At 34.8% G+C, this 24,327-nt stretch overlaps 1 protein-coding gene across 1 annotated transcript in view; it reads left to right on the top strand.

The window, feature by feature from the left end:
* LOC100773941 (low-density lipoprotein receptor-related protein 1B) overlaps positions 1-24,327 on the top strand; it is a 1,050,824-nt gene that overhangs the window by 830,084 nt on the left and 196,413 nt on the right. The window contains exons 59-60 of the mRNA XM_035447074.1: positions 13,340-13,528; positions 14,292-14,440. Of these exons, the coding sequence (XP_035302965.1) occupies positions 13,340-13,528; positions 14,292-14,440 (338 nt within the window). The remainder of the gene's footprint in view (positions 1-13,339; positions 13,529-14,291; positions 14,441-24,327) is intronic.

Below are 24,327 nucleotides of genomic sequence, written 5' to 3' on the forward strand. Positions count from 1 at the left end.
AATATATCATGTATGTTGCTGACTAATCCTCTGACATATTTAATATGAAATCAAATGCTCATTTACGGTATCTTGGAATGATACTGAAAATTTTGAGTGAGAGACACAATGCAGCAGATGTGTCACTATAATATTAAAAAATGAAATATTTAGCTGATTATTATCATGGTGTTACTAAGTTTTAAAATGATTTAAAAAATAGTGTGAGGCCCATGTAGGGAGAGAACTGAAGACAAAAAAAAAAAATCTCAAGAACTATATTCTGCTAAATAATCTCCCAGAAAGACTACTGAGGCATCTTTTGCGTGATTTGGCTGTCAGTACCAGGGTACAGAATAATAATTACCCAGTACATCCTAATGTTGCCTGGATTATGCTGACTTCACAGCCAGTAGAAAGAAGGTGAAGGTCCATATTTGAAATACAAAATGATAATGCTTTATGAATTTGAGTGAAAAATTTCTCTAACTACATTTTCTCTTATTCTTTGGATTGTTATTACTCTCATTTATTTATCTTGTTAAAACAGGAAGGAAAACTCATCACGCAAGGATGTTAGTCTAAGAAATGTGATAGATGAGTAACAAAAGTTTCAGAGCCACTTTCTCTTATACACAAAGTTTTAATAATGAGGGAAATTAACTTTTAATGAAGCTCTATGCTTTAAAGAGTTTTGTTACACAAGGTTTAATCAGTCTTAGCTGTATAGTAATTCTGTAAGTGAAGTATTCTTTACTTGTATATGATTATTTATTTTTGAGATAGAGTCTCATATATCTGAATTTGGACTCACACTTACTAGGTAGTTCTGGATAACCTTGAACTTCAGATGTTAATGTCTCTAACTCCAGATTACAGACAAGCCAATATGCTGGGTTCATATGGTGCTGCAGAATTGAGCCCAGGGATTCATGAATATAATCAAACACTCTATCAACTGTAGTGCATTCCCACAAAATAATTTTTATTATTTGTCCTGTTCATGAACCTTTGAGGCTTATAATGTCTGTGCTTTCAACAAGACACAGAAGTATCCAAGGCACATGTGCGGAGCTGTGTCCACTTGACTTTTTCTACAACTTCCTATTTAGACTCATTTACGAACTCACATTGCTTGGGTTACATAGTATTTCATAAGAGTTCACAATAGGTTAATCAACATGCTGGCCTTGAACTTTTATATTTTAATCTCATTTAGTCATGTGTGTCTCTACTTTACACACACACACACACACACACACACACACACACACACACACCACACATGAATGTATGCATGCATGCACACAATCTCACTCACATTCACCTAAGCATATGTTATACAGTGTGGTTATAAAGATATTATTTTATAAAATAACATAGGATAAAACATTAATAATATAGTTCAGTATAATAAAATTTTATATTGATCTTGGATTATTCTATCAGTTTATTTTAAATGGCATGTTCATTGGTTCATAAAATGTTTTTTATTTTTGTCTTTTGCATTCCTTCCAAATCATTTATTCACCCATTCCACAGTCACTGAACCTTCCTGAGATGCATTATACTAGACTTTGGAATTATGAAAAATGAATAAGTCCCTGTCTCCAAATCAAAGTTCAATGGGAAAATCTAGTTTGCAGATAAAGGTCTGGTTGTAGAAATGGAAAAGGCATAATAAAATATTTGCATTGCGGACAGCTCTAGATTCAGAGGGGCTCTACAAGCCTTTTCACGTGGGAAAGTACTGAGCATTTTTCATATGGAGAAATGGTATGTTCTAAGTATAACATAATCTTGAATCATTGTGTCTGGTAAATAATTTGTCTATGGCTGAACGGAATAGCAATAGTATATAATGGCCCAGATGAGGAAGAACAAATTGGTACCATATTTTGACAAGCCTTATATACTTTGTAATTTGGTAGCCATCCTTTAGGTCATAGGGAGGCACGGATGGTGTTTAGTTTATAGAATGCTGTTATTGGTTTTGACAGAAGCATGGAAAATGAATGACCCTGTAAGGGCAACCAATTTAAACACTATTAAAAGACTTCAGGAGAAAATGCTTGAAGTGACTGTCGCTGGGGGAATGGGGATACAGTGTCATATTCACTACTAAGTCATCAGCTAAATATAATAAATTGGCAAACTTAACAAGGGAAAGAAAGGGTTGCACTAAGATTAAGGGGAAAGTAGTCCTCTATGATATAGGTGTTAGATTTTCATACATTTATGTACTTTTCAAGAATTCAATATACCAAATTGAAGATATAGAATCACAAAGCTCTGTTATGATGAGAGAGACACTGGTTTTAGTAGCATGTAAACCTTTCAAAGTCCATTCTGATAGCCTTCAGCAATGTATGTTAATCCATAAGTACCTTACTGTGAATACAATACTGAAGTAATGTTCAGAAATACAAAGCCTTAAGCATTATACTGTATCAGATAACTTACAATATACTTACTTCTTGACTTAGCTTTGAAAGATCATGCTCTAAACCTTCTACAGGGAGTCCAAGCACTATGTTCATCTCTCCTAAACACATCCATTCTACTGTTTTCAATACTGTTGCTATAATCATCCCATCGAGTGCCATGAGATCCACTTACATCAGTGAAGTAAATTCAGATATCACATAATTAGTCCAAAGTCACATAGTTCATAATCAAGAGACTCGGGTTTAGCTGAGCTGTGCCTAGTGCCAAAGCTTACATCCTTTCATTTTTCTACAGACTTCACATTTTAAAACTATAATGGAAAATTTGATACATGCTTACACTATCCCCTGTTAATAAGGTATAGAAGGCATACAAGTTTACACATAGACAAAAGTGTGTCCAGTTGGGTAGTAAGAGTACATTTAAATGATGTTTTAAGTATATGCAATAAACAAGCAAGAATAGCAAAGTTGGTCAAACAGCATTAACTACACTCTAATTATATTTCACAGCATCCTTGGAATGTTTGCTTCTTTAGTGGAGAGAAAGGAATACCACCAGTGTACTTAAAATACATACTGTTGTCTTAGTTCAGCAATTCTCAGTCTCTAAGTCCTAACAAATTTTGAGCAACCCTTTTACCGGGGCCACATATCAATATCCTCCATATCTGATATTTACATTATGATTCATAACAGTAGCAATATTACAGTTATGATGTAGCACCAAATAATTTTGGGGTAGGGGATCACCACAACATAAGGAACTGTACTAAAGGGTCACCAAATAAGGAAGGTTGAAAATCGCTGCCTTAGTTTATCTCAGGTTCAGGAACAAATTCTTCTATGAGTTTCATTTTAAATAATGCTATCTTGTTTTGCCCAGTCTTTAGGCTGGCATGTATGATACTTCCTGAATGCTATGATTAATGTACAGGACTTCATATACCCTCACATAAGGGAAGAAGGAGAAAATTCTCCAGGGATCCTTATATAGGAACACTATTCCTATTCAGCAGCATAACATGCTTAAAACATAACTACATCCCAAAGGCTAGTATTTAATATTGTTACATAGATGATCATATTTTTAACCTTAGCCCATCTCACTGAGACCATGCCATCCTGTTCGGTCAAGGGAGTTTGATGTTATAGTTCATTATTTCAAATCTAACTGTATTTCCTGAGTCCAGGAAAACTTGGATTTGTTACTTCAGAATTCTTTTCACAGAGTTTATACTTGTTTGCCTTTTCCTGGATTGATCATTACTAAAATCAAGCGACTAGTGTTCCAGAAAGGACCATCAACAATGATTGTGTACATGTCTAGATGAGAATTTCTTTTCCGATAAGGAAAAGAGAATTAAATGCCAAGAAATTCTATTGTGAACAAAAATTCATTCTACTTTATCAAATGACATGAATTTGGACTTAGTTCCCACTTTCTATAAACTGTTTTCTTGAACTCAAGATTTATTAAGAAGATGTGTTGCCAAAGAAATGACTGAAAATACTCTGTGTAATCACAAAAGTCTAAGTGATGAGAAGGTATTTGTGGATGGAGTTTCTGTTCTGCAGCCCTTTAAGCCCAAATAAATACACACAAGCTTATATTAATTACAACTGTTTGGCTGATGGTTCAAGCTTCTTATTGGCTAGCTCTCTCTTAATTATTAACCCATTTCTATAAGTCTATGTATCTCCATGTACTCTTGGCTTATCAGAGAATTCATGGCATCCTACCTTCCCAGAAGCTACATGGCATCTGCCCTGGCTACTCTGTGTTTCTCTTCCCAGCATTCTCCTAGTCTGGTAGCCCTGCCTGTACTTCCTGCCTGGCAAGTGGCCAATTAGCATTTTATTAAACCAATAAGGGAAACATATATTCACAGCATACAATAGGACATTCCCTCATCAGATGTTTTTGGGGTTTTGTTTTTGGTTTTTGTAGTAGTTTTTCTCTACTTTTCAACTTGTTTCACATGCTTTAATCTTGTATAGGTAAGATGACTGCATCCATATTTACCTGTATGGTGGAATTTATATTAATTTGCCAATTTCTATAATGAGCAGGTATTGGATATAATTGTTAAGTACAGTTCATCAATGAATTAATTGTCTTTGATGGAGTGTATAAACTAAAGAATTCCATGCAATTATGTTGACTATACCCATCCATTTAAAGGATAACAGTGTGTCCCAGACCTGAATATTATCATTATCCAAGTGTTGGTATTAACCATAAGGTTTAGTGCTAGCCTGCATCCTGTGGTTGTTTTATCTGAGAGTCCAGTATGTGATGTGAATGTGCTTTTCTGTGTGATTGTAAAATAAATACGAACCATAAAGTAGTAAACTGATACCATGAAAAGGAATCTGAGTTTCAGCATGCTTCTGGGGAAATAGAATAAAATGTATTAAAAGAGTCTTTTTATAAAGAGTAACAATCACATCACAGAAAAGAGACAACTATGTCTGTGTATAATGAACCTCACAAGCTTTTGCATTAATGCTTGTGGAAAATTTCAATATTTGAAAAATTTTACCATGAAAGGGAAGCAGCCTATAAACAAGTCTCACTATTAGATAATAGCCATTAGAATTCATGGTTAGATACAGCATTTTAGTACTTTTGAAAAAAAAGCTATCCCTTTATTTAGTCCATTGCTGAGAGTAGCATTCACATAATGTGAGACTGTTTGCAATATAATTAAACTTAATGACAGAAATCAAAATACAATTCAGTTACTATATAAATGTTTTGGAGCCAGTGAATTTAAGTGACATTAATTGTAATTTATAAAACATCTCAGAATTTCAATATTGATCATGCCATTAATTTGGGGGCTTTGAATAGGACATGTTTGTTAAGCTGTATGTGTGTTTCACCAGATGACTGTCTTACAAATATAACATATGTTGCACATATTCTTGAAATATGATCATTTTAGCCACTATTTTCATTGAGTTCTTGGTCACCTTCAACAACACCTTCCTCTCTGATATGTGCACATGCTAGGGAACAGCAGATGTGCTCAGAATCTCAGTTTCCACAGACTTCCAAAGCTCCTGTCCTTAGACAAGGACATCAGTGTGCTTCTTATTTGGAAATCAGTGAGGCTAGAACAAAGGTATATTGTTTTTAATTAATTAGTTTTTTATTTATTTATATTCAGTATGTCTAGTACACATGTGTATTGGGGGTATATACATGTGTGTCTATAGGCAATAGTTAAATATTGGCTGTCACCTGCTATTGTTTTTGCTGTGAATTTTTGAGATGGGGGTCTCTTACTGAACTCAAAGATTTCTGGTTCTGCTACAGTTTATAGCCAGTAAACCACTGGGATCCCCTTAGCTCAACCTCACTCCCCATTTCTGGGGTTCATAACTCACACAGTAATACTTGGCTTTTGTCTGCTGCTTGGGACCAAAGTGAAATCCTGAACCATGTGAGGCAAACACTCTTACCCATTGTACCAACCCTTCAAACTAGAGAAGGACTTTTTCTCTGTTCATTTGCTTGCTTAGTTTGCTTTTTTTTCCTTTTTGTAAAATCAATTATCTCCTTACTTCAGCTTTCTCTTAAGACAACCCAAGCACATAGGGAAAAGCCTTGTATTGCATTCTTTTCTGCTTTTATTTTAGAAGCATATTTAGCATTTTGCTACTTGAGTTCTACATCAGATGCCTGACTATGGGGATTCTGGTAGATGGATATGATCACTCACCCCAGAAATCAAATGGAAAGAGTGAAGATTAAAGGCAGCAAACGAATTTATTTTTCAATTGGCAATGATTGATCAGCACTGTCATCTATGATATTGACATAAACTCTGAGTTGCCTTAGAGAAACGGCCAAGAAGTTTGTATGATCATGCAGTATTGGCCAAACTGTGTTCCATAGATCATTTTCTAAGTTCTGGTCAGATCATATTGGTGTCAGTGAATTTCAACTGCAATGAGGTGTTCCAGCAATTTCCAGTTTGGTGCCTAGACACTTTTCAGTATTAGAAGACTCCAAATGATCTCACAGACTTTGAAGATCCCCCATGAAAGGCCTCATCCTCCCTGGGGAGCATACAGGGCATGGGACAGGGAGTCAATGAGGGGTAGGGGAGGAGAGGAGGGAGAGGAAACTGGGATTGACATGTAAAACAAGCTTGTTTCTAAGTTAAATTTTTAAAAAGTAAAGAAAAAAAGAAGACTATTAGTGGACAACCTCCACTTGCATCTCATAGGGTTTATCTATCAGAGCTGTGATACTGTGTAGGGAAAATGTATGTCACATAATAAATTTTCTCCTGCTTAGAAGTTAGGGTTAATCTCATCATGAAGTGGTCAGGCTAAGAGCTCTGTTGATCTGGAATATGAAAACTAGTAACTGGAGACTTCCATGTGACCCTCAAGCGAATAGAGCAAGACTTCATTGAAGCTGGTAATTTTCTATTTGTTTTTATAAAAAAAAGTGCTTGGTTTATCTCTTCCTTTCTTATCCTTGAAGATGGATGCTCAGCAGCTTTTGTTGAACAGTGTTTAAATCTGTTCTTCAGGGTGACATACCACATATATCTGAATTGGACTCAGAGCTTAAGACAAAGAAGATAGAGATGGTAGCACACTCCTTTAATCTCATTACTGAGGACATAGAGGCAGGCAGATCTCTGAGTTCAAACTGAGCTTTGTTTATAGTGAGAATTACAGGACAACCAGTGCTATACAGAAAAAAACCCTGTCTCCAAAAATTGAAAATAAAAAGAAAGAAGATAGGTAAATAAAATAAAGCCGAAGAAGCCAATCTTCATGAATCTTACCCTGTTTTTAGTTATCTACTGGTAATCTGAGGCCCAAGCAAAGAATCATTAGTGTTAGTAACAGCAACCTCAAGATATATGTTATGAATGTAGAATAATAAGGAGGCAGGAATTCATGTAAAGGATTCCATGAAATAGCTGTCTTGATGTGTGACTTTTACTAGGCATTATGAAACAACAGTCTGTTCACTCTAGAGAAGTTTCCAATGACAGTATAAATTAATGACTCCACACAGCTTGGTGGGGAATGAGTTACCAAGGTTACTGTAAGAGGATAGGTTCGAGGTATAAATAAGTGATTCCATGCAGACTGGTGGAAATTGAGTTACCAAGGTTACTGTAGGAGCATAGGTGAGGGCTACTTACCAGAGCATGGGGAACTGAAAGAAGGCGACATCATAGAAAATCCCACTTCAGTATGGGTGCGACTCATAGAAGCTGCATCTTTGCCTTCCCTGCACAACTTATGGGCAGCTCCCTTCCTCTGCAGAGTCTCTTTTTCCTGGTAAAGTGTTTACTTCTGGTATAACTCTGCTGAGTGGCCAAGTAAATAATATGACTTTCTGTGATTCCTGGGCCATGTAAGTTTCCTTAGCACTCTGAATTGCATGTTTCTCCCTCTGTCTTGGAGAGACTCCTTCACTTTTTGGGAGATAGGCACATATTATTGTTGAGTGATTAAATGCTTAATATTAAAATATTTAATAAAAATATATTTCTAGGGGCAGATGAGGTAGCTTAGCAGTTAAGAATACTTACAGTCAATCTGATATATCTTTCTGGCCTACACACACAACAGGCACACATGTGCTATACATATGTGCATAGACAAGCAACATAAAATCTTAAAAATACATTCTTATTACACAACACAAAGAAAGGCACAACTCTTATAAGTACTGATAAGTTGAGAAACCTCATTGCTGATTGCCCATGTCACTTTGTCTCTTCACTAGAGGGGTCCAGACTAGTACAGAAATGCTTGGATCTGCCATTTTCAAGTACAGAAAACAGTGCTTCTTTGCTTATTTCGGAGATTACAGTGAAGATCCATTCAGGGAAATCTGAGGAAGCAAGTGGCCTCGTGTAATAGAATGCTAGGCAGTATTTGCTTAGATTTGTCTATGTTCTAAAACATGTGCTGGATCAAAATGTTTGTTTTTGATTATGAAGGGACTGTACTGAAAGAAACACTATTTTTATTAGGAAAAAAATTGCTTTTCTGTATTCTGATATTCAGAAGCATCTTCTAGCCTTAGTGTTCCCAGAATTTCTTAAGATTTTCATGCTTTTAGAACAATAGTTTTTATTTTCATTTGGTTGAAATTATTGTGTAGGGGTATTATTTAAAATTAAGCAAGAATGCATTAAAGTCAAGAAAGATGTTAATGAGGGAGAATAATAAATACGTATTTCAGAGATTTTGAAGATAAAATTTCTTTAAAAAAGGTTACAGAAGGTATAAATCAAACTTTAAAAGTATAATTTAAGGAATCTGAGGAGATGTCTTAATAGTTAATAAAGCAAGTGACTTCAATACAAATCACTGACACACTTCAAAACTGGTAATCCTAGCATTAACATTAAGAGGTTGTGCAGGTGAAGTTCTGGACCTCCTTAGCCATCTTGCATAGATAGACAGTTTGAATTTAGTGAGAAACCCGGTCTCAAAAAACTAAGGTAGAAATCTACAGAGGAAAGGACCAACATTATCCTCTAGTCTCTGCATGCATTCATGTAGAAGCAATACACACACGGGCACATTTACCATGCAACACACACGTACAATAAAGAAGCAAATAAATAACAAAAATAGCTCCTGAATACAATCAATCATATAGGAGAAATAAAAGGCTAAGCAGAATACTGCAAGTGGAATATCCAAGTGGTAGGGTGCTACAAATCAAGCTAATTGTGCCAGCCTCCCAATGTACCTTCTATAACACTGTATGATTTTTCAAAAGGAAGGGTTGTTACATATTTTGTTCCTCTATGTTTAAAATGAAATCAAAAATATACAATGGGGATGCTGCTATGAGAAACGCACTTGCTTATCATGTTGGATGCTATTTATAAGTGACCCTGTAGAATATTCTGACAGTGTCTCAAGCAACAAGGCTACAAAAAAGCCAGAAACATACACTGATTTTACCTTTGCATATTTTCGTTTTTATATGACAATGAATCTCTAAATTGACTAACAGAGAAAACTACAAAGTGAGTATTACTTTGATATTACATTTTGCTAAATATCAGTTATGTTATTTGGAGAGTTACAGTCTACAAAATGAGAATCAGAAGCCTAGTGTTCGTGCAGACTACTGGAAACACTTCAGAAGACAATGCTGTTGTAAAGAATAGAAACTTAACTGCAGCAATCACTTTAAAATGGGCTTTAAATATATAATAAGCTCCCATTAAGCTACAGGCCATCTATCATTTCTATTTTTCTGTCTTTTGTGTGTTGGGGGGCTACCAAATATCGTAAATAAAAGATTTCTTAAATTTTCCTTCCTTTATTTGCGTATGTCTTCTTAATTAAGCCATGGAGTTTTATACAAGATATCCATGCATATAATATTTTTGTTTAAAGAGATAGATATATAATAATGAGAAAATATTGCTATTTCCCCCCTAATTTCTTTCACATTGCCTTGTTAGAGTTCATTCTGTGTTCCTCTTGCACCTTCATATTCTGGGATGAGAGTTTGTCATTTATTTTCCAATTCCATTGCAAAACATCCTTCCTTTTGCTCTGATTCATACATATACATACATGTTGTGCTTAAAGATAATTTACATTTACACAAATGTGTATTTAATATTTGTGTGCATAAATGCATCTCTATATGAATATGTGTAATATAAAAATAAATCATAAACAAAGTATTTTCTTTACTCACAATCAGCCTAGTTTCTTATTTGGAAATATACAGTGTTTAATTCAAATGTGTTTTATGTAATCAATGTTTATGGGAACCATAAACATAGCATTCATTTATTTATATTTATATTTATCATTTAGAGGCTAATATATACAGCAATCATTGTCACAAGTGTAAATTAGCCCTTAATTAACCCCTTCTGTGGAGATCCAGGGCCAACAGATGAATCCTCAGAATGCATAGTGTAGTATTAATTCATCTTGATTTCCTATGTTTTGTTTGACTTCTGTTGGTGTGGAAGTGTCTTGGTCCCTCAGAATGCCAGCTTGATGAGCTAGGTCAGATAAGGTTGATTAGACCAATATCTCCCCTGTAATCACAAGATGGCATTTTGATTTTATTTTCTATATTTATGGTGGTACAGTTCATGATTTTTGAGAAGAAAGCACTTACAGTTTGTTTTATAGTAGAGGAGTAACAGTTTGATTATACAGCAGAGATCCAACTCTGTTCTTCACTGACAAACAGAAAACTGAAACAAATGTACAGATAATTTGAGACAATGGTCTCCTTTTCTTCATTTTGACCTGACCTTTCTACATGCTCAGTACATTTGGCAACATTTCATCATCTTTTAAACTAAGACTTTCATTTGCTGAACTCACTGATTTTTTATTTTTATTAAATTTAATTTTATTAAATTGTGTGGGAGTGCACACTCACAGGCTACCCCTATGCTTATACCCCTATCCTACATGTGGGTTCAGAAAGTCAAACATGGGTTGTTAGGTTTGGTGGCAATCACCTTTATAGGCTGAGCCATTTCAGGGACCTGATGCCCATGAATTTATGGTGACTATTCATAATAAAACTTTCTGATAGTCATGCTTAATTGGATGTCCAGTGAATTGCAAACATGTGGAGATCATTACAAACAGTGAAGTCAGTTCATTAGGCAAACAGACTTTCAAGTGGATCTTATGATGTGACCTGTTTGGTTTTCTAGCTCTGTTAGCTCCATCTTTCTAAGAGAATGTAGGGATGGTGAAGTGCTTGGATCTTACCAGCAGAGAAGCTGATCCAAATGCCAGTGGCTTTAGTTACCCAGTTTGACCACCCCTTCTTTATCCAGGTATTGTGAAGAATAATACTGCACAAGACAGTTTTAACAATATTAAATGAAATAAAGTACATAAAGTTTTTAACCTATTGCAATCCTGCTCAGCCTCAGTATTGTTTCTATTTGGGCCTGAGACATGTTTGTGGAACTAAGAAATGTTAGTTCTGAAATGCCCATCTAATAGCAATAGAGTTAAGTGACAGTTAGTTTGGAGAAGTGGGAAAGACTGTGCTACTTTCAAAATGCTAATTGACCATTTTTTACAATAACTTCATCTTTCCTCAGAATTTGGAGAGTTTAAAGTGATTAATTTTTGAGTCTATACTTAATGATATAATTACTTCCTTTGAATCTGAGAAGATAAAAATTGAATGTTTCTGAGTGTTTCAAAATATCCTGAAGCTTTATATTAAAGTTTCCCAACCTACCCACTCTGGTGACGGACTCATAATTATCACCCATCATCACCATGATTCCCATCTTTATGTTTTTAAATTGAATTTATACAGCAGAAGAAGGAGATGAGAGTAGTTTGTGTTAAGTGGTTTACATGATTCCTTATACCTAAGTGTGTTTCTCATTCTTCTATCCAATTGCACTCATCATATTTAGAGATGTGTTCTGTGTCCATACAAGTACAGGGATAGTTAAGTTGCAAGGACATATAGAATTAACATAAAAATGTCTAAGATTTCTGAATTTTTTCATATTCTCCCTTCTTCAGTATCTTTTCCAGGTGCATTTATTGATAAGTAACTTACTGCTGATGCTTACTGTTTTAATATGTAATTCAACTATTCTCACTTTCTTTTTCTTACTTCTTGACTGAATCATAGTGAGTTCTCAGATTCCATGAGATTCATGTTAAACACAATAAGTTTTACAATGCCTGCTTTTTGTTGACAAAATAAATTTACCCTGCATCTTAAAATAAGGCCTTAAACTTCCCTAAAAATGATAAATTGTATTGAAACTTTGGTATTTTTTCAGTTGATACTGAACAAGGCAAAGAATGATTTTCAGTCTTTAAAACATAATAAATAAAACCGAAGGCATTGCTAAAGTTATTGTGACCTTTTCATCAGTTAATTTTCTCTTAGAACATTTACTAATTAATACCCAAAATTATTAGAATGATTTTACATTCCTGAAATTTTCCTTCTTCTGTAATTGATTATTTGTTAACTGAGGAATTATTAGAAGAAAGAAAAATTATTATTTAAAACTATTTTAGGGCTGAAGCATTCGAACATGCCAAACAATTCCTCATTACAAAAAGAGAAATCAGTTAAGGAACCACAGTTTTATTATATTTATTTGCCACCTGGACTCTGGTATGGTCTATATGAAAAATACACACTGTGATGATCAACCAGACTTTACATTAAATTCTCTTATATTGAAAGTAATAATTATAAAATTAGTTTAGTCAGCAGAGAAATAGCTTTATACTCCTAATGAATTATTATCTGAGATATTTTTCCTTCACTTTTAGATCATCTTCAGGTACAAACATAAAATAATGACTGAAATAAACTAAAATTATTTATAATAGTTTCATGGAACTCTATTTTCAGATAGTATACACATTTAATCTTTGAATAGTTATGTAATCCTTTTATGTGGCTCAAAACTAATCAATGAACTTTAGCTTTAAGGAAAATGTAAATAACTACCAAATGGACATCATACAATACACACACACACACATACACACACACAAACACAAACACACACACACACACACACAGAAACACACATGCATATGCACAAACACTCTCTTCATATTTTGATTTTTAAAATTTTTGATACCAATTGTTTCTCCTAAAGCAGACTTCCTTTGATGGTGAACTTCATCACATTTATTTTCTTCCTAGTTGTTAAACCAAGCTAAATATGAGCCTAGTGAACCCTGGTGTCTAATCTTACATTCTCTTAACCAGTAATAAAGAACTTTGCCAAGCTGACAGGTTGTCACAGCAATTATTCAGAAGACATTCTGTAGCAGTAGTATCTGTCAGCCCATGCAGTATTGAATATTTTAACTGGCAGTCTTCCAAGAGTGAACATTAATCTTACCATCTCCTATTACAGTCCCTAATCAAGATATTCCAGGGGTGATTGCACTAACATTGTTTGAAGACTACATCTACTGGACTGATGGGAAAACCAAGTCACTGAGCCGTGTTCATAAAACCTCGGGAGCAGACAGACTCTCACTGATTAACTCATGGCATGCCATCACAGATATCCAGGTGTATCATTCTTATAGACAACCTGATGGTAATTATTCTTTCCATGATTTCCATAATGCATCAACATCTTCATGCAACATTTCATTTTTTTATTTCAGGTTTAATTATAATTTCATTCTTGATAAGAATGATTCCATTACTTAGCTTTATTTTATATAATGAAGCCTGTTTGTATAAAGTACTACTATTGCAGGGTATTATTAGAAGCTCAATAATAGCATAAATAATTATTGATCTGATCAAATATTAAGCTGAAATGTGAGCAATGCATGTAGTCAGAGAAGTGTAAACTATATTATTAAATAATTCATTATGGGAGAGCTACAGGGTCCTTAATTTCTAGAAAACATTCTATTTCAATAGTTTGGGATTCCAAAATTACAAACATCCAGTGATTTACATAGGATTCTACCCGGTCTTTTGGAATAAAGTTGTGATTGCTTTCCTGCACTAAGATGCAAAACTTCATGCTTGTACCTCATTGCTTCATTGCTTTATTTTACATTTATACTTCTAAGCATATGTATTTATTCACCCCAAATGCTTCTAGTCTCTTTACTTTTCTGATGAGCAATTACTTTTAACTAACATACATGTTTTTCTAGAAAGCATTTAAAATTAATGAAATCAGAGATTGAATAGCATTATTAGATATATTCATAACCTTTATAGATTCAAATTACAAAGGTTTATTTAACTATATATGATGATACTTGAAAGTTCAGTCTCAAATGCCATGTTACATTACTGGTCTTGATAATTTCATTTTGCTCTGTCTTTCTCGTCTGTAGTCTCCAAACATGTTTGCACAGTAAATAATGGTGGTTGCAGCCATTTGTGCCTGTTAGCCCCTGGGAAGACCCACACCTGTGCATGTCCCACCAACTTCTACCTTGCAGCTAACAATAGAACTTGTTTGTCAAACTGCACAGCCAGTCAGGTGAGTTGAATTCTTGAATCATCTCCTAAGGTTGTTTGTTTATGCTATTCTTAATGCCTGGCCTGAGTTTGTGTTTGTGCTTAAATAATTTAAAGAACAATTGTTTTGTTACTATGTACAGTGAGATGAGTGATCTATCTAGGCACTGCCACATGGTCACAGAATCAGGAAAAAGCAATATAATGCAAACACTTAAAATAGTATTTGCCGCATTGGAAAACAAATAGAGACCAGGAAGAAAACAAAGGGAGAAGAAAATCAGTTTTACCAAGATTCACAGAGAACTATGACTCCAATACTAAGTGTGCAGAACTGTATCACAGGAAATTTTACACAGATCAAAAAAAAAATGGTGATGATGAAACAACTCTAACAAGTTGATAGAGTTTAAATAATCAAGTTAACTTCTGGATACCCAATCCTGCCTCAACATCACACCCTGAAAATATAGAGAAAGTATAAATTGAATAAAGAATGATTGGCTTGAATTAATATATAATAAGATAATTTACTTGTGAAAACTCCTATCAAAATTTCCTTATTCTCAGTGAGGATATTACAGAAAAACATCTAATTAATGATAGTTAATTGTATGGAGTTGATTTTATTACTTTGTAGTAGATTTCATAAAGAAGTTATATGACATTAAAAATTGTACTTTGTTACTACAGAGGCAATATCTTGTTTGGTTTGAGATACAATTGTTAAATAAGGCATGAGCATTTCTTTAAACCAGTAAATTTATTCTTTTAACTATATGCTTTGAATTTGCTCATTTTTGGCAAGTAGAGGGACAATCCTTGCCAAAGATTTCATTCTCAATTGAACTATGAAACAGAAGCCAGTACTAGCTCAGTTCTCCTCTGAAGGCAAAGGGCCACATCCCTGGCTCTGTTTCATTCTGATGAGACCAGCTAAGTTTGTTCCCTTATTTTTCTCATTTTTTAATTGGGACAATTATTTTAATCCATTTTCTGATACTACATAATAGAATTCCATAAACATGAATTTATAAAGGAGCTAGTGGCTCCTTTATAACTATATAACTGCAGGGGCTCTGAAATCTAAGATCAAGGTGCTACAGCTGGTAAAGGCAATTGATGAGCAATCTAGATGGCATAGTACAAGAACTCATGATAGCCTTCACAATATGTATGCCTCAATGATTATATTTTCACAGCATTTACAGGCACAGCAGTTTCTATGATATAATTAAGTGTATAGCATAAACACACACAATTTTAGCTTTTAAAGTAACAGTAGTTTAAATTTACATGCAGGTAAAACAACCAAAATAAACAAAAATTAAACTTAAAACAAAGTATACCTAGTCTCAAGATATCTACCCTGGTCAACCATCACTCAGGAGGGAAACTTTGTCACCTTACCGTTCAAAGTGAGACATGGATGGGATGTATAAGCAATGGAAATAATATTTTCAGAACATTGTTATGATAATTGAGTGGACTTAGTTCTTCAGATACAGCAGCAGTAGCTCAACCTTGCCATCACTGAAGCTGGAATACATGAGTGTACTTGATTAAAGCTGACATAACAAGGGCTTGGTTTTGATCTCAAACCAGAGGCCATAGACTTTGTTTGCTGTACAGAATGTATGTTATGAATTTAAGCCACTGTGAAAAATAACATAATCAACATGATTCATACCAGTAGAATGTAATGGAGAAATTAACTTTTTTCAATTCAAAATAAAATTTATATTAGCACTGTCTGGTGAAGTTTCCAAACGACCCTCTTACTGTGAGGGACTACTTAGACCTGTGTTCCCCAGTGATCTTTGCATCATCAGTCTGTTAAGGTTTGACCCTGAGATACACTGGCTGATGCCAGAGAGACAAATGCTTGCCTGTAGTATGACTTATCCTGTCACTGAAAATAGATTAAATTAAAATATGATATGTCTTGCAATGAGATGCCAACCTTTCCACTGCAAAAAAAGGGATGAAACTTTCAAACTGTGTTTATTCAAATCCCCAAATCCTACTACTAAAATAAAACTTTATTTGGTCCTAAAATATTTATTCATATGATAAGTTCCCACTCTGACAACACTAAAACACAGCACTTGTAACTCCTGAAATCTCTCCAGGAGACTTTCTATGGACTTAAAAGAACACCAAGCACAATGAATGAGCATATGCATAGTGTGTGTGTGTGTGTGTGTGTGTGTGTGTGTGTGTGTGTGTGTGTAGTGTGTGTGTGCCTTTGTGTTCATGTATACAGGACACACATATGTGGATAAAATTATCAGTTTGTCTATCTGACTCCAGGAAAAAATAAGCAGCCAATGCCATTCACCATGCTGATCGTGTAGTTTCCTCACATTTCTCTCTGTTGTTGTAAAAGAAAATGTCTCCAGGGTAGTCCTTTTGGAGAAAACACTGAATAAAAGAACACAATTTTGGGTGAGTTTGAAATTTAGCAAAGCAAATAACCTAAGTAGTTGGGATTCATATCATTAAACATTTTGATAAATCATTTTGATAACAGAAATCAAGTTTTTAGGGGTTGCATAGATATTCAACAAAGTGCTTTTCTTTCATGTGGGAGGGCCATAACTTGACTCTCAGGGTTCACATTTAAAAAGACATTGTCAAACAGAACAAGCATGAGGACAACAGGCACTGTGGCTTCAGTCTAAAACCTGAGGGCTGGAAAAGTTGAGGCAGTTAGATCTGTGGCCAGCTACCCTTGCCAACTCTGAGCTCCAAGCCAGAGAAATCCTGTCTCAAATCACGATGGAAGACATTCTGAGAAACAACACAAATTTTATCTTTGGCCTGACTCTTCAGACTAGGTTGATTACAATCACGATCATTCTTCACACACTTGTACTTGTATCTATGTGGACACACACACACATATGAACACATAAAACTGTATACATACACAGAAAAATAAAATAAAAATCCCAGTATAAATTGAATACTACTAAAGGATTTGATTTTTTATTCTTTAGTAATTGTTATCAATAATATATTCCAAATGGTATATTTTTATGAGACAGGGTTTCTCTGTATTGCTTTGGAGCCTGTCCTGCTCTGTTGACCAGGTTGACCTCCACCTCACAGAGATCCACCTGCCTCTGCCTTCTGAGTGCTGGGAATAAAGGCATGAGCCATTAACGCTCAGCATTATTTTCATAAAAATAAAATAGACAAAATTTTCCCATATATATTCTATTGGAATTAAAACATAATCAGAGAATCTATTCTAAATCAAGATTAAATCCAGTCAAATCTTATCATTCAAGCCTGGTGGTGGTGGCACACACCTTTAATCCCAGAACTTGGGAGGCTGAGGCAGGCAGATATCTGTGAGGTTGAGACCAGCCTGGTCTACAAGGGCTAGTTCTAGGGCAGCCTCCAAAGCCACAGAGAAACCCTGTCTTGAAACGACCCCTCAAAAAATCCTTATCATTCTACGAATTTAATTTAAACCATTGTTAAGGGGAAAAATCATCAGTTTTAATATGGATTAACTTATTTTCAAGTGGGATTTCTTCATAGTTCAATCATAGTTCACTGTGCATGGGATTGCATTTTTCTTGTACTCATAGTTTCTTTTGATGAGTGGTAATTACAGTCTAAAATTTATTTGATGAATCTACTAGTCTTGGAAATTGTCCACCAAGGTGCATATTTTAATTTTTCTGAAGCTGAATTTATTTTTATTATTTACTTATTTATTAGTTATGCAAGAGCATAAAACCTAGTAGCTATGAAAGTTCTACTTTGTCACAAATACAAAGATCTGTGGACAAACAGGCACAAAAGTGTAATACTGGGTAAGAAGCTAAAAGTAGAATGTATGTGTGTGTGTGGGTGTGTCTGTGTGTGTGTGTGTCTGTGTGTACATGCATACAAAAATGTTCACAGCCACTCCCAAACATGCACAGACACACAAAGTTTATGTCCCTATGTTTATCAGGAAAGCAATGCCTCTTGTTACTACAAAGCTAATTTGTACCTCTCAAATAGTTTATATGTGAAATTTCTTCAAAATTAATTATAATATCTATAGTATAAAAATTCTTTAAAAATAATACAACTTTCAGTCAGGCGTTGGTGGCACACGCCTTTAATCCAGCACTCACGAGGCAGAGCCAGGCAGATCTCTGAGTTCGAGGCCAGCCTGGTCTACAGAGTGAGTGCCAGGATAGGCTCCAAAGCTTCGCAGAGAAACCCTGTCTCGAAAAACCAAAATAATAATAATAATAATAATAATAATAATAATAATAATACAACTTTCAATAAAATCTATTGCAATTTTTTCCTTTTTATAGATTCATTAGTATTCTCAAACCAAACAACAGAAATGAAATTCAACAATCTGGACTTGAAACTCATCCAAGGAAATTTCCTTCATATAATCGGGTTCTACTTTTTCTTTGCTTTCTAGTGGAGTTAGGACAGTGGCTGTGTTTACTTTAGAACCACTTGAAGGTATGAGAGAGATGGCTTTGAAGAGCAGCCAACTCCTTTTTAAGCCCCATTGGATTTAGAATGGTACTCTTTTGCTGACTTCCCGATGTTTTTCTCGGTTTTGAGTTGGAGTATGTTCACCATTTAAGAGGTCAGGCAGTATTCTTCCAAAAATCTTGGGTCTGCTTGCAGCATGAAGTAACAAGTTCTCTGAGGTAGCCATATCATCAAAATTACAGTATGTATTTCTTTTTGAGCTCTTCCCTGTGAATGTCTATCTCTAGGTCAATGGAATTTTAGCTTAAGTGGCAATTATTCCACTCTAGGTTTGGTTTTGATTCTGGCTTAGTTTCAATCTTTAATGAAATTGTAGAAACTTCTCCATTTATTTGGTGTGACAGATGAAGAAGAGACTGTTTTTGCTGTTGTTTTGTTTTTCAGGGGATGGTGATTTCTTTAGAGAAACTATTCCAGGAGACTTCAATATATAATTGGCTTTGGTAGGAAGAGTAGGCTTTTGGGTAGGACTGGTTTAAGTTTCTGTTCCAGCAGTGGTTTTTTCCTCTTCCTTTTGAACTTCAGTGGAAAAATTCTCTGCAGCTAACAAGCCAGGTTTTGGCTGCACCCTTAACAGAAGGTAGTTGCTTGGTTTTGGAAAGTCTTTATGTAGTTCACTTACATTACAAGAAAAGTCATCTGTACAAAAATATCATCAAAAATAATTTTCTTTTCTAATTTCACTCTTACATCAGCACACATTTCAAGTCTCCTCACTTACCTAATGAATCAGATCCCCTTCTTTACATCTAAGTTCATATTCCTAGGTGTATTTATAGTAATAGAATGTTCTACAAAACTTTTCGGCTTGTCTTTTACCATCACTTTGTTTATTTTCCTTCCCTATGTGTTATTAGGTTTAGATGACAGTGATAATACAATTAAGGCCTGTTCTTATCCATTTAGTTTTCCCCCTCTCTTACATTTTAGTTCTAGATACACTTGTCATAAGTTAGTCAACAGTGCCTCCTTTAAAAATATCTCCAGATACATCTCTTTAAGAATGGGAAAAGGAAAAATAGATATGAATTGAGGGATCCAAAGGGAAGATTAATTGGGGAGGGGATTGGGAGAGGGAATCCAAGCAAAGACAACTAAAACTAAGGAGCCATGGGGAATATTATGGTAACCTACTTCAGTAGAAACTTCCTAAAATATATACATATATGAAGGGGATCCAAATGAAGTGATCAAATTCAGGGGCAGACAGGCCATCCCAGCAGGCCATCTCTTATCACAAATGAAACGTCAATAGTAGGATTGGGTTACATCTAATTGAGTTGATTAGGGGCTCATCAAAAATCCTCTAACAACCCAGGCTGTGGCTAAAGTTATAGGTTGTTCTACACAAATTGATGGCACAACCCCATTGATAAAGACAACATCTGTATAACTAATTGAATAATGAGATGTTGAGCTGGTGACTACATATAGCCTTTTTCCCCCAATCCATTTAGCTTGTTTGATACCAGAAGGCACTCAGTACACTATGAAAACAGAACACCAACCCAGGCACAAACCTTAATCTACAATGGTATACTTCCTTAAAGAGATGCTAGGGCAATGGTGGTACAAAACTTGTGTGAGTAACCAACCAATAACTAATGTGACTTAATGCTCAATTCCACTAGATCAGCCTATTCTCAACACTGCTTAGGTAACTAAGAACCTGAAACTAGGTATCCCAGGGACCTGGGGAAAATCGAAATAATACTTGTCTAAATTATTTTAAATGTAATGATAAAATGACTCATAATTATATTCTACTGTACTCATAGTTTGTGCCTTGTTCAGCCATCATTGGAGAAACTTGCTCCTGCAGCAGATGAAATCAAATATAAAGACACACTGACAGATATTATACACAGAGTGAAATAACTGGAAAAACTTAGCCTTAGATGGGATATAACTTTCAAATCCCTCCCCTTGGAGTTCAAGGAATCTCTCAGAAACAGAGGGAGAGAGAATGAAAGAGCCAGAGGAGATAGATGACACCAAGAATACTAGGCTCTGTAAATCAACCTGAGGAAAATCCATATGAACTTGCATAGGGCCTACCAGAGTCACCACCAGGTCTTCTGAGATTATGTTATGGCCTACAGTTGAGTGGTTTTATGGAACTCCTGTGTATGCAAACAAGGGTTCTCTGATTATTATGTATTCTCTTGGACTCTTTTCCTTCTGTTAGCTTGGCTTGTCCAATTTGTCCAACTTCTATGTGCTAACTTTCCTTTTCTCTTTTTACATTTTATTTTGTTATAGTTTTTTAAAAAAATGAATGAAAGAAAGAAAACATAACACCAGGGCATAGATTAACAATTGAACTCTCATTTATACCTCCTGAAAGAAGAAAACCCAGTTTTCTCCTAAAGAGTGACATGCCTCAGGTTCAAGAATAGTTGATGAACATATGTACTTCAAAGTTCTATTGTGTGTGCTTTTATTTGGTTACAATTTTTTATGTTTTACTTTGTTTTCTTGTATTGTGGGCTTTACTGTATTTGGATTTTTGATTGTTTTTGAGAAAGAACTTACATTTAGTTGAGTAGGGAGGGAGAGAAGAGATGAAAGAACTTGGGGGGTATGGTGAGGATATTGTCAAGGGCAATTAAAGTTAAAATTCTTTTCAATAAAAAATATAATAAAAATTTAAAATATTTCTCTAAATCCAAGACCTTAGATTCCTTTGGCTATGTAAATGATCCAAGGGCAATTTAACTCCTATTTTCTGAAATCATACACTAAGGTAGGCTCAGTCAAATAGTTTCTGAACCATCCTGTGTCCCATGCCTTTCAGAACATGTTAGCTCTAATTCTTTCACTATTTGAGGTAAATGGACCCAAATTACTGGTCAGGACTCTGCTCTGCTAATGTCACCTGCCATGAATATCCAGCTCATCCTCTTTTTGTGAAATATAGTTAAAATGACTCTGTTGTCCAACTGTTTTGCTGTTGTGGATGTAGCTGAATTACTTGAGCTAGATATTTTAAGTCCTCATCTGGTATTCAAGACTTACTACCCTCCCTCCCTTCTGGTTTTATGGGCAAATAGTCATTCTTGGATTCTGTCTCTCACTTCATTTAACAAACCTATCAGAGAACACACCTATCTCCTATTTATTTCTCCCAGCCATCCATCTCCTGGTAATTTACTTTTTTCATATTCCTGATGATTTGCCTGCCTAAATACTTAACTCATCTTCCTGTATGACATCGTATTCATATTCCTCTTTATAGTCATCTGGGCTGCAGCTCCAGTGAGGGGAGTGTGAACAGCTTCTGCTGCTTCTTTCATACTTGGGTATGGTGGGAAGACACCACCAACTGCTCAAGGCTCATTTGGCTGTTCCTCAAGCTTGACCCCTGCTACCATCTGGCAGGCAAGGGGTGGGATGGTCCTGATTTATATTTTTATTTTTATTAGTAATGTATTTTATATTTTTATTTTCAATGCAACTGAATTTAAATGTGAAAAAATGAAGCTGATACATGAAATAGAAGAAATCTCCTAATAGTAAAATGTAGGTTTTAAGTAACAGATAATGTAAATGTGCTTTATCATGGTTTCTGTGCTCAAAACCTTTTGATGGTTAGATTGAAATGAGAACAGAATTTCATATTATATATAATTCCAACAGTTGGCATTTATTTAAATCAGATATGTTTGTGAATTTAAATTTGTATTAAGAATTTCCATCTCATAATTTGGAATACTTTGAGGTACTCAGAAGACACAGAATCCTCTCACTAATATGCTTTGATATATTGGAATGACTGGAAATATTTAATGTTCAGGTTAATCATCTCCCCAAAAAGGCAACTTCCTATGAAGCTATATTTCTCCTCTGGTAACTTATGGAAAACACAACAGATATGACCACTGGCTAAAAAAAATATATAGAAAGAGAGTTGAATAGAGAGATTTCCCCTAAGGGTCATGATCTCTATTTCCTTCTCCATTACTACAAGAAGAAAAATCACTCCCCTGTTTGTAATTCTGTCTAGAATCAGCTTTATGGTATCTGGATTCATCCAGCATGTGCTCACACCAATGGCTTTCTTACTAAAGCAATCACATTTTAAACTAACAGATGAATTTAATATCCATGTCTATTAAAGAAAATTGAACCAAAGCAATGTTTTGATGTTACAGTTTTTCCATGCCAAATCCTTTGCATGAGAATTAATTTATGACATCTCAGAAAGAAAATAACTCCTGGAAATATATTTACCCAAGGTTTCCAAATCTGAATGAATATAAGCTCTGTTAGAAAATAAAGAAGAATCTGAATGCAGTAGCCCAATCCTTCACTTAGGAATCAGAGCTAGGTAGATCTATTTGAGGTAAAGGCCAGCCTGGTGTACAGAATAAAGTTACAGAACAGCTAGAGCACTGTGTTAATCTTGCTCAAAGCAAACAAACCAGTAAATTAAATAAAGAAAAATAAATAATGGAAAGTATACACTTTGGTCAACAAAAGTGAATCACTATATTCATTGCTTACTTTTAGTGACTTAATGTCAATTATTTCAGATACATGTATTCTCTGTTCACAATTTTTGTTTAATTTTTGTATTTAAATCTTAGTAAAATTAAATACTTTGGATTTAAATCTTAGTAAGATTAAATATGAACACATTGCCCAAGGGCACAAAGGATCAAATTGACTGAGTCTTTGTGTCACTATATATAGTTGTACAGAGTAAAGCTGCCACCAAATCACTTTGGGGCATGGAGAACTCAGTGGGTAGAGTGTTTGACTTATATGTGGATCAATCAATTCCCAGTGCAACATAAACACCTGGAATATAGATGTATACCTATAATATTTCCTACAGGAAGTGGAGGCTAGAGGAACAGGGGTTCAAAGTCATCCTCAATTACGTATAAAGTGTGATAAGATGCTGTACTAAATGACACTGTATCACAAAACAACAACAATACCAAAAACAATAGCAAATGAATAAATAGTTTTGTGCTCTGACTTACTGGTCCAAATGAAACTCAGATCTCCTTCCTCATGCAGAGGAAGCTTTTCTCTTCTAATGACTCATATGACAAATAGCCTGTAAGTCAATATTGCCAAGAAACAATAACAACAGACTGTTTTCCTTAGTCAAATTTCTCTTTCCTTGTTAGTACAAAACAATATGGTTGAGCTACTCAGCCCCATTTTATTATTCTTGTGGTTACTTTAATAAATTTTAAATGGAAGGACTTGAAAATAAATAACATCTGTCAAAGGAGCTTTAAGGGACTAGAATCTTGAGTACTGATGTTAAATTTTATAACACAAGTTTCTTCTGTGTCTCTTTTTAATTTTTATTATTTGGTCATATCTCTGATGCTAGCACTGAGGAACTGACATTGTACAGCTGCAAAG

This window comes from Cricetulus griseus, chromosome 6, assembly GCF_003668045.3.
Source record: "Cricetulus griseus strain 17A/GY chromosome 6, alternate assembly CriGri-PICRH-1.0, whole genome shotgun sequence".
Taxonomy (NCBI): domain Eukaryota; kingdom Metazoa; phylum Chordata; class Mammalia; order Rodentia; family Cricetidae; genus Cricetulus; species Cricetulus griseus.